This window comes from Mauremys reevesii, linkage group 15, assembly GCF_016161935.1.
Source record: "Mauremys reevesii isolate NIE-2019 linkage group 15, ASM1616193v1, whole genome shotgun sequence".
Classification (NCBI taxonomy): Eukaryota; Metazoa; Chordata; order Testudines; family Geoemydidae; genus Mauremys; species Mauremys reevesii.
In genome coordinates, this window is record NC_052637.1 from 41,605,702 (window position 1) to 41,616,995 (window position 11,294).

Here is an 11,294-nt window from a genome sequence, read left to right on the forward strand (position 1 = left end):
TATATAAGGAAAAGACCCAAAAATCGGGACTGTCCCTATAAAATCGGGATATCTGGTCACCCTAGGTGATAGCCACAGAACAGCCCGGGGGGGGGGGGGGGCATTTCCAACCCTCTTGCTCCCTGGCTTTTTAGTTTGATAACAACATTAGACTGTTTGCACTGATGTCTCCTTGTTCACAGAGCAGAGCGTGCCGCGGTTCATAGCCCACAGCCATTGCCCATCTCGGAGGCAGCCGGCCTTGGCTGAAGCAGCATGTGTTACAACAGCAACACTGCAGGAACGGGGACCCAGCTGGAGCACACAGGGACTTCCAGGGATCGTGCATCCGCTGTACTTGCCTTGCTGGGATTCAGCCAGGGCTCCAGGGTTCACGCCGCTGGCTCCAGACAATGTTCTGCTGAAGAAAGCAGCCACGGCCAGGCCTGGATTTCCGTCTCATCTGAAAGGCAGCACCTCTGACGGCACAGTGCCACCCCGCTCGCTCGGCCTGGGGCATGCTGGGTTTTCCTGGAAGTCCCCCCCGGCCCCAGTCCGAGTCCTGACCCTGCGTAGTTTATGAGCCCTGAGAAGAGGAGGGCTGCCGGCTGTGCATTTACATGCCAACCCCCCCCCACAACCCTATTAAATGAGTCGCGAGGTCACGTCAATGCTAATCGGGCCGCCGTGGCTGCCTGCTGCTCAGCAGGGACTGACAGGAGCCGCGTGCTGGAGAGGTGCATTAGAGTCTCTCTATAATCACTGCCTCATTTCTCAGATATTTACACAGCGCCAGCCACCGCAGGCTCTAGGCACTCCAGAGTCCTAGTCAAGGCCGCCAGGCCGGCCGCTCGGGCTAGTGCCAACACCCCGAGCACAGGAGTGGGAGCCAGGACTCCTGGGTTCTAGGCCAGGGGCCCGTGAGCAGCTCGCTTCTCCTCGGTTTGCCCATCGCTGGAGAAGGTTTGCAAAGGGCTGCGAGGAGGAGGGCTGCTAAGCATCGTGCCCAGCAGTTGTCTTATCGCCCCCGCCCTAGGGAAGCGCCACCCAGTGCCACATTCACCCCGCAAGCTGCCACTCACTCGAGCGGATGCCACTGTCCTCGCCCACGCTCCATCCCCCCACGGTAATTACGGGCATTTTTCTGGGGGTTGAGCAGCCAGCATCCAGGTCTCACCTCCAGCTCCCTCCTCTGACGCCCGCTGAATGGCGCAGCCTGGCGGCCTGATCCCCATCGGTAAGGCAGGGGAGCTGCTAGCCCCTGCTCCATCGAGGCCCCGCACACCCTCCCCAGCTGCGGTGTTGAGAGAGGAGCCAGTGTCCCTAAGCCTAGGACATCGGTTACCGGACTGCCTGGCCACTGGGACGCCCACTCCTCCCCAACGCTGCCAAGGATGCCCTCGCTCAGGGCTCTCTGTGCCCTGCCTTGAGAACGAGCCCGATGGCCCCTCTCTCATGCCAAACCCTGCTCGCGATCATACGGCGGCCACCAGGGACGGTCTCCCCCCTGGGCTGGTGCTGAGGGGGATGATGTCAGTCAGGACTGGGGCACGCTGGCAGAGGGGAGGGAGGTGTCAATTTACAGTGCCCCTGACTCAAGCCTCCACCATCAGCCCCTTCCACCCACAGGGACCATGTCACACATTCGCACGCGCTACATACAGGCGACGGGGATTCGCTCACTCGGGAACCGCAGCTCTGAAGGGCAGCTCCCTGGGACGCGAATCGTGATAAGCAATAGTAAGTATGGTGCCCCTTTGCTTTGCAGGCACGGGCTCGCTATGTCTCATGCCCCAGGGGGCAGAGAACGTCCTCCATTTGTACAGGTGGGGAAACTGAGTCACAGAGGCGGGGCAGTGACTCACCCCAGGAAACTCTACATCCAGCCAGCCCTGCTCAGCACCTCCTGGCACCACGCCCAAGGTGCTCCCTTCACCACATGGTGCCCACTAGGCCTCCATGCTCCCGCAGCCACTTATCCAGGGTCAGATCCCAAAGCGCTTGCATTCCTGCTGCCTTCAGTGGGAACTCTTCCCGTCAGTTTCTGGCCTATGCACTTGCCCCTCCTGTGACCCCAGGCTGCTACGTGCAGCGATGGAACGTCAGAGGAGGATTACGCTTCTCTCCTTACAGCCGGGGGAACTGAGACCAAAAGACCCGGAGAGAGACGCCAGCCCGGAGTGGCTCTACAATGATACAGACAATGGCCCCGTGTTCCCAGCCACCCAAACAACCCCCCGGCTCTGCTCGAACCGAGCTCCCCCCCAGAGTCACTAATGGGCTGCGTTGCAGCCAATAATATTCCCTCCCCTTACGATTATCGTATCATCAAAATTTCATGGCCATTGCAGGCCACTAATGGCTTTCTAAGCAGCATCAAATTTTAATCGTCCTGTCTCCTCCTTCACCCCCTTCTTCCCCGAAAGCCACTTTTCCTCCCCGTGCCGCTTCGCACAAGGCCAGCAGCTCATGCGCCCACCCACCTTAAATCCGATACGGCGCTGCAAGGAGGGGGCCGCGATCCGGCTGGGCAGCAGGGCCACTGGCGCAGAGCGGCCTCTGGCTGCCGTGGAGACTGGATCGGTGAACGACGCAACCGGCTGGGCCTCTCCTGGGCACGCTGGGCCTGCCAGCTTGGTACAGTACAACTCTCCCCATGGCACCGAGGGGCCCAGACGGGCATCCCCTGGCAAAGACCCACAGGGGTCTGTGTGTGGGGGGTGGGGACAGAGAGAAGCATCAGGGGCACAAGAGGGCTCAGCCTACGGGAAATTGTACTAAGCAGCAGCAAAAAAAATCGATACGACGCGGGAGGGTGAGATCAGTCTAGAGGGGAGCGAAGCTGAGGAAGGCTGCAAGCAGCAACCCCATTCCTGCCCTGGGGGACGGAGGAGCCCGGCACTGATCGGGGGTAGGGGGCAGTGCCAGAGTCACGGGGGGCACCCAGTCTTAGGGCAAAACCGGGCACTTGCCAGCAGTTCTGCACCAGTGAGGGCAGATAATCGGCCTTACGCCAGCTGGCCAAGGGCCCAGTCGACCAGCAGGGAACGCAGCTTCTAGGCCACGATGGGGTGGGGCAGCATCCCCCAGAGATCCACGAGTGGCTAAACAGTCTCCATTTCACGAGCAAACTGGCTGCATCGCAAACCCACCGCTCAGCCCGGGACCATCAGCTGCCTCTGCTCAGGCGAGCCCAGGCAGGCAGCTCGGCAGGTCGGGACCGAGGCTCGCTGGCAAAGCCACGTACAGGGCCAGCTAGCCCGGCCCCAGCCCCAAATTCACAGCTCAGTTTGAGGGCAGCCCCTTCCCTGCAGCAGGCGGTGGGGTACTGACCTGCCGGCCGTTGCTGATCTTACACAGAGGAACCTGCCTGCTGGGGGGGTCCCTTCACCCAGACGGCAGGGCTGGCAGTGGACACTTTGCGGTGCCTGCCCAGTAACTGGGCTGGGTGGGAGAACGTGGGGCAGGGAGGCGTTTGACAGGGATCATCCTGCCTGCGACCTTGGCCTCGCTGCGGGCATAGCTGGTTCTCCCCAAATCACCCAACTAATTCCAATTACTAACTTCCTGAGCCCCATCTGCCTCTGGGTGGCAGGGGAAGGGGCATCTCTCCCCCCTCCAGTTCAACCCCAGTAAAACAAGCCCACCTGGAGGGCAAGACATCGCAGTAGCCTGGAACCCCGTGTGGAGCCCGGAACCCCGCGTGGAGCCCGGTGGCTAGGTGGGGGCAGGGGAGCGGGTAGGTCAGCAAACATGGGTGTGCAGAGCCGTGGGGTGGCCCAAAGCCCGTGAATGCCAGAAGGTGCCTCAGCATCCCGCCTAATAAGCCCCTTTAGCCGGGGAGCTAGTCTGGTCTGCCCTCCCCACCCACCAATCCTGTCTGGAGCCCTAAGTCTCCCAATCCCTTGCAGGCCTGACCGCAGCAGTTTAAATCCCACTAGAGTCTCTTTGCCCTTGGGAGGGGTACTGCTGCTCCCTCCCCCAGAACCGGGTGGGAGACAAGTCCCCATGCAGGGTTTGTCCTTAGATCAGCAAGAGGGGGTCTGGCAGGGCTCCCAGGAAAAGGCTGAAATTTGCAAACAAAGTCCCCCCTCTCTTTGCCCCCCCCCCCAATATTTTTAGTGACATTTTGAAACATTTGACATCTTGCCACGGGCTGCACCATGTCAATCAGCCACAGGTTCTATTGCCCTGCCCGGCTGTTTTCGACAAGGTCACAAGGCCTAGCACGGGCGGTTCCTTTTGAGTCCTGGACAAAAGAAACTCTCGAGCCAGGAAGGGCTTGAGAAACCAAGGATCTGACGTCCGCAAGGTGAAAGCATCCCCTAGACGGGGAGACTAGGGGGCTCCATTTGTTGCAGAGCATCAGCGTGCCTGGAGCTGTACAAACACAAGACAGAGGCCTCGCCCCAGGGACCTCGTCATCACAGCGTCAATCCTGCAATGGAGCCTGGCACACAACAGGGCTCCGATCATGGGGTCAGGGCCTAAGTCAAACTTGGAGCAGCCACAGGAGGCAGAGAAGATGCATCCTACGCCCTTGCTCAGGGCAGCTGGGCAAAGCCAGGTGGGGGAGGGGGATGGGGTGCGGAGGCATTCGGTCCAGCACCCCACTTCTTCAGATCTGTGACTGATTAGCCCGTGCCGAGCGCTGCATTCTGCTGGTAATTAGCGAGAGGCCCTAATCAATAAGTTATTTTTTGCCGTGAGTAATTAATAATTACATGGCACAGCCAGGCTGTAATTAAACTCTCATTCCGTCTTCCCCAGGTGTCAGGGTGTCTTTTGTTTTAGTGACGGCGGGTAAGAAACTCTTCACGCCTCTTTCCTGGGAGCTGGGACGGCAGAATCAGCTGCCGGTGCCGGGAAGCACCTCTGGGGCAGGAGCGATCCCTCTTTCAGCATTTGAGCTGTTTCACTTTTTCATTCTTTTCCTCCTTTGCTCTCGCTCTATCGATCCCTCTTTCTTCAGCTGGCTGAATCGACAGAGCGCACACAAAAGCATGCGGCTCTCCTCGGCTCAATAGGAAGGTGCGGCGGCCACCCCCCTCCACGCTTCCCACATGTGGCTCTGGGGGCGCTTTTGGGAGCACTAGGGGGCTGAAAGGCCATGATACAGGTGGCAATTGACCCCCCCAGCGCCAGAGCACAGGGTGCAGGCACACAAACAGCAACTTGCTACGCTGCTCAGTTATTTTCTTCCCTCGTCAAACGTTTTGAATAGAATTTGGTGCCCAGACACAGCCCCGAAGAACGAAGCCCTTGAGTTCCTGGGAGAACGGGTACGGGCTCCCCCACGCACCACTCAGGATCCAGAGGGAGGCGCTTCCTCGCAGGGAGAGGAGTTCTGTCTCCCTGGCTCAGGTGTTCTGCAGCTTCTCTGCCCATCAGGGGCCCGCTGCTGTCAGCTTCTCCCCGAGACAACCCAGCTTGCTACGTAGGTGGATGCGAAGCCCAGAAGGGCTACAGCGGGCATACGAGAGGAGCCGGCCCGGCATGCCTGACGGACACGGCACTTAGCCACCAGAAACGAGCCGGAGCCGGAATCCCTTCTGCTGTGTGTTGGGCAGGGGAGGGGAGAGGGCCGCTGCTCAGAGCGGAGCGCCCTGCATGGTTCTGGGCACGAGTCGGTGGGGAAGAGCAGTTTCCAGTTTGGATGCGGCTGGCATCGCACGGGGATTGGCCCAGCCGCGAGCTGAAGAGACAGACTCTGACCTTGGCAGGTTTCTCTCACTCCGAATTCTCATGACGACTTGCAGGGTTTTAGTGACTTCATGCTCCAACCCAACCTCCCCTGGAGCCTACACTGCCTCTCTTAGCTTGCAGCGTGCCCACGTTGGCTCCAGCAGGACTCTTCCCAGCAGCCCCCACTGGAAATCTGTACACACCTTGGAGCTGCAGTCGCAGTCTCTGCGGCCCAAAGCCACCTTGGGGGCCTGCTCCGGCAGGTTTCTCTCTCCCCTTCTTCCAGCTACACTCCCAGTGCATTGCCCTGGGCTTCCTTACCAGCCTCTGGGGCTAGTACAGTGGCTTTCACCCGGCAGGACTCCACTGCTCTACGGATGCCGTGAGGTTACCCTGTGCTCACAGCACGAAGGAGATGGGATGTAACAAGTCTCTGCATCGGGGTCCCGCTACGCCCAGATCCCGGTGCAAGCCCCAAGTAACCCAGCTCCAACCACCTGCTAGTAAAAATCCAAGCAGGTCGCAAAGGGCCAGTGCCACAAGCGAGCCCTGCCAGAAAGGCCAGCGCCGCAGGCTCAGTGAGCATTCCCCCACGTGGCCAGGCTCCCCTCTGGCCCAGCTCCATGGCCCGGCCGCTGCCCTGGGGACGCGGAGGAGTTTTGGACCAAGGACTATCTAAGCCTCACAGCCAAATTCTCTCCCATCCCTCCCCCAATTGTTCTGTTCACTGAGGCTCACACGTATTTACAACAACTCGTCCCCTGGAATTAAATATGAAAAGTTCAATTCATTAAACAATAAGTTTGGGGGGGGAAACGGGAAAATAAGCAAACCCCCATCACCACTTCTGACCCAGACCCATTTAAACAAGGCAAAACTATGCACCTAAACCAAGCGTCGCGCTCTGTACAAGAACCCCAGAGCCCTTAAAACAAACAGGAGGCAAGTTCATGACGCCAGGAAATAGTTCCAAAGGCAAAGAACAAACAGAGCGGTGGGGAACCTGGAAGACAGAGATTCAAAGACAAGGAGAAGAGAAACTCAGAGAGAGAGTGAATCAATCAAAGAGACCTTCACAGCTTCCGACACAGGCACTGCCTGTATAATATACTGCCAGTTTATATGTTATGTTCTGAACTTAATTACTGAGAAATTATAGCGCCGGTGCTAAGGAAAGGCAGTGGATGGGGAGTTTGAAGCCAGGGGCAGAGAGGGCTTTGGCTCCATTTGCTGCTGAAAACGATGGCTATAAATTTAGAGGGAGAGTATATTATAGCCCTGCCTGTCTCAGGGAGGGGTTCAGAGGCCTCCTTCCCCACCTGCAACCCCTTCTACAGGCCAGATCCAGTGCAAGCGACCTCCCCTTGTCAGAGATTCCCCAACCTGTCTGATCACAGGGTCTCTCTGCACACCCAGCCCCCATAACCTGGGGGATGGGAGGGTGCTAAGTGCGGCTACAGAGCTGTTTAGAGTCAAGCAGTAATACAAGATCTCAGGCAAATCTGCTACATGGATCAACATGCTTTAACACACGTGTGCATCCCATGTACCTTCCATGGATGTACAACTGCGTACATCAGACACCCTCCTCCTTTCTATCCCTCCCTCCTGCCTATCGAGCTCAAGTGCCACAATCTCACAGTTGGCGGCGCAAGGGCCTTCTCCTGTGCAGCTCCAACTGCCTGGACCACCCGCCCCATAGCACGCTCTGCCTCTAGATTCTCCCCCTCATTTGAAGCCTGGGCTGAAATCATACGATAGCCCCCTTGCACCTGCAGAGAGAGAGACTCCCTAACAGTCACTGGGATGCAGGCAGCCCAGAAGATGTCACGCAAATCCAGCATGCCTAGGTGATGAGCCCCGGAGTTAGCAACTTAACCCCTGAATTCCTTGCAACCGAACGTGGCTGTTGGGCAAGGAGATTCTGTACTTCCTCAAAGTCCTAATTAATGAAAGGACAAAAGGGCTGTGCTTCCCTCTGCCAGCGAAAGCCCCCTTTCCCTTCAGCCCGGCTGCCCGGCCTTCCCCGCGTCCAGGGGCTGGCATTGCTCCGCGCTCGCTCGTGAACTCACACTGCCCCTTGGAGAACCAGGCAACTATTTATACAGCCCATTCAGATAACAGAGGCAGCTGGAAATAGGCTCCACAACACATAAGCATCCTGGAGGCGATTAGCTTATCAGAGGGGCAGTATTAGCTCACTGAGCACTGCCTCGAATCCCCTTTAAACTGCAGCTCTACATTACTTACATTACTGCAGCTCAACGGGTACAGCTCCAGCCGGGGGAGGGGAGAGTGGGGGTGTGGACGGACAGACAGTGCAGGAACACACATCGCAGGCTAGCCTTTATCAAATACAAGCGTGCAGCTTCTCCGCAACCGGTGGCAAACTCAAGCCCCCAGACTCCGAACGGAGCCTCTCGAAGCAAGGGGTGGAAATGCATTCCAGGGCTGTCACCCCGGCTAATCCCAGTGTGCACAGATGGTTAATCTTAGCAGAAGCCTCATAGCACGGACACAGGAATTCAAGAGCACGAAATAGGATGCAACAAAGGCAGTTGCCAACCACCTACCCAGCAAGCTTATGTAGCATTTTACTGCACAACCCACCTTCTCCATTATAGGTATTTATAGCTCTGCCTTCCCTCACCTGATGCCTTCCTTCCTGCCCCTACACGGTCTCCGTTAAGATTCAGCCTGCCTGCCTGCCTGTACCTGCTAGGGCTACCGTGTCAGCTCTGCCGGGGCTGATGCTTCCCTCTGAACAAGACTCTGCTATCAGGAGCTGCCAGTTCTCACCAGACCCTGGAAGAAAAGAATAAAGTTGGGTTGTCGGGCATCCCCCCTCCTCCTTTCACCCCCTACCTAAGGAACCGTAATAAGCTTCCAGGGTTCGGTTGGCCCCATTCTCCTGTCTCCTGAATGTAAATCTCTCCTGGCTGTATTGTTATCTTGACAGGTCTTGAGATAGGAAGAGAGAGAGTAAGGTGCTTGGGAGAGATACACACAGTGTAAAGCTGCTCCTAGTCATTTCAAGCAGCTGTTTGGATTGCTAACCAAATATCCAATCCCTTTCCAAAAGAGCTTCTGAAACTTTCCAAGGAGGGAGCTCTGGGGAGGGACAGAGGCAACAACCTTCCTTAGTGCTTGGCAAGGGACTTCTTCAGTTCCACGTCAGACAATCAAATATTCAAAGATGCCTTTTTCGCGTGGCTTTTTCTCCAAGCGTGTAGCCCCCTGGAATGCACAACTTTCTGATTCCAGCCACCCGCATTGGCTCTTTTTGACATCAGACCAGGAGCCTGCTTTTCAGGTCACGGCTGGGGTAAACAGGGCTTCGCAAATCAACACTTTTCTACAGCTCCATAGCCACATCCCCATACAGTTCACTGATTTCACAGTTAGCCACTTGGTGCGACTGGAACCAGATCGAACGGAACGCAGCCTGGGGAAACGGCCGGGGCGCATCTACTCTGCACGGCATGTAAGCGATCACCTCAGCGAGCCAGCCACGCGAGACAAGCTCTGGAAAAGTGTGCGTGGGGCAGGGCTTCATGCCCCTCAAAGCCATGACATGGACAAACTTTGCCTTGCTCCTGCTGCTACCGCTATTAACAACACGCCCACCTGTAACCAGCTAGCAGCCTTATCTTCAGGCAACAGATTGGAGGACCTAGGGAGATGGAGTCACAGTTTACAGTACAAAGCCAGTTTGTTTAAACCATTAAAGGCCAGCATACATCAGAAATCACACACACACACACCTCTCCAGCAGGCAAAGTTAACTCCAAAATAACACCAAGATTTTGGGGGACGGGAGGACTAAGGAGAGAGAAATTAGGTTTCACACCTTGCCCTATTCTGCTCCATTGCTTCCTCTCAGCTGTCTGCAGGAGCCCCAGGCACACTCGATTCCACCCTACACAGTCCCATTTGACCAGGCCCAAGGGAGCAAACCCCGAGCCGGGACACCACCTCCTGCTCCTCGGCTCAACGTTACAAATGTTGCACCGGGTTTTCATTTTTTGAGGGTTAGTCACAACCTGGCTGGCCAGCTCTGAGCCAGGCAGAAAGATCGGCCTCCCCCCGCCACCCCCACCCGGGCCTTTATATTCACGCTGGGTTTCCGTGTCTTTTTTTTAAACATTTCTCTCTTTTCCACATCGTTGTGGCCCCAGTCCCAGGACTCCGCAGCCCCGTGGTCTCCCTTCCTATCCCTCGGAGCTCCTGATTTATATCCCCGTCTCATGCAGACACAACTTTCCATAACGGGTGTTGCTCCTCCTCTCCATCAGCAAGGCGAGGTCCCCTCCTCCTCCCAGAACCAACGCAGAACATTGTTTAAAACAAGCACCAGGACCAGAAACTCAAACGCCCGGGAAAAGGGGCACGGGGAGGGGACAGCCCCAGAGATTCAATCAGCACATAAAAGAGACACCTCCACAGAGCGGGGGGGCTGCGCGTCTCTTGAGCTTGCGGTAGCATCAAAGTCAATCCCACAATTAAAAATAATGAACCGTGCAAAGCAGGGCTCGGGTTTCCTGCGCGCTCCCAGGCTGCTCCAGCCCAGCGGGGGCTGGGCTGGAAAGGCCCCCCCCGGGTCGTGCCCCCTCCGCTTTACCTTGAGCCCCGGCGCCGGGGGTCCCCTGCAGAGCGAGGAGGATGCAGAGCAGGGGCTGCCAGCGGCCGCCCCCTGCCATGGTCCGCGGGGGGGCGGGGAGGGAACTTTCCCCGACTTTTATAATCCTTTGCCCGGTCCGCGCCGCCGGCTCCGGCTGCTCCTCCCGCCGGTGCAGAGTCTCGCTGGCTGCGGCAGGCTGGCTCCGGGGGCGCCCCGAAAACAGCCGCCGACCCCCGGGGCAGGGGGAGACCTTAAGGGAAACGGCCCATCCGCGCTGCCCTCGGCCCGCAGCCGGCGCCGCCCCGCCACCGGGCGAGGAAAGGCTCCGCTCCCAGTTCCAGAGGCCGGAGGGTGTGGGGGGGTCTGGACACGTAGCCCTGACTTCACTTGTCCGCACGAGGTCCCGCCTCGGACCGGGGCTCGGCCCCGCGGGGACCCCCCCCGATTGCTCCAAAGGTCCCCCCGCGCCCGGCCGCCGCTTCGCAGGGCGCCCCAAGCTGGCAAAGCCCCGGGGCGTGGGGCGGCCCCACCGCCGCTGACACGCGGGGGTCGCGGCAGTTTTATCCACGCGCGGCGAAATCCGCGCTCCGCATCCAGCCAGGAAAGTTTTTTGGGGGGAGGGCGGCTGGGATCCGGCTGGGGGAGGGGGCGCTCCCCTTCCCCCTCCTTAGCCCGCCAGCGGAGCGATCCCCATGGCCGGCGCCTTCGGGGCTTTGCCTCCTGCCACCCGCGCTCCGGAGCCCGGAAGGTGCCCGAGGGCAGCGAGGCCAGGTGGGGAGGCGGGCGCGCCCCGGCTCTGCCTGCCGCCGCCTGGGGTGCGCTGCTGCCCGGCTCCCGCCTCGCTCGCCCGCCCTTCCCCTCGGCCGGTTCTCGGCGGGCAGCCGCCGCTCCGCTCGCTGGCAGCGGACTGAGCCGAAGCTCTGGCAGCCGCGGAGCCGCGAGCTGCGGGGGCAGCCTCAGCCGGGGGAGGCGGAGCGGCGCACAGCGCTACCCGGTGGCCAACCGTGGA

General features: G+C 58.8%; 1 protein-coding gene across 8 annotated transcripts in view; it reads right to left on the bottom strand.

The window, feature by feature from the left end:
• SDK2 (sidekick cell adhesion molecule 2) overlaps positions 1-11,086 on the bottom strand; it is a 161,491-nt gene extending 150,405 nt beyond the window's left edge. For all 8 annotated transcript variants that reach the window (XM_039501736.1, XM_039501735.1, XM_039501733.1 and 5 more), the window contains exon 1: positions 10,286-11,086. In XM_039501736.1, the coding sequence (XP_039357670.1) occupies positions 10,286-10,364 (79 nt within the window). In that variant the 5' untranslated portion in view covers positions 10,365-11,086. The remainder of the gene's footprint in view (positions 1-10,285) is intronic.
• Between the last annotated feature and the right edge of the window lie 208 nt (positions 11,087-11,294).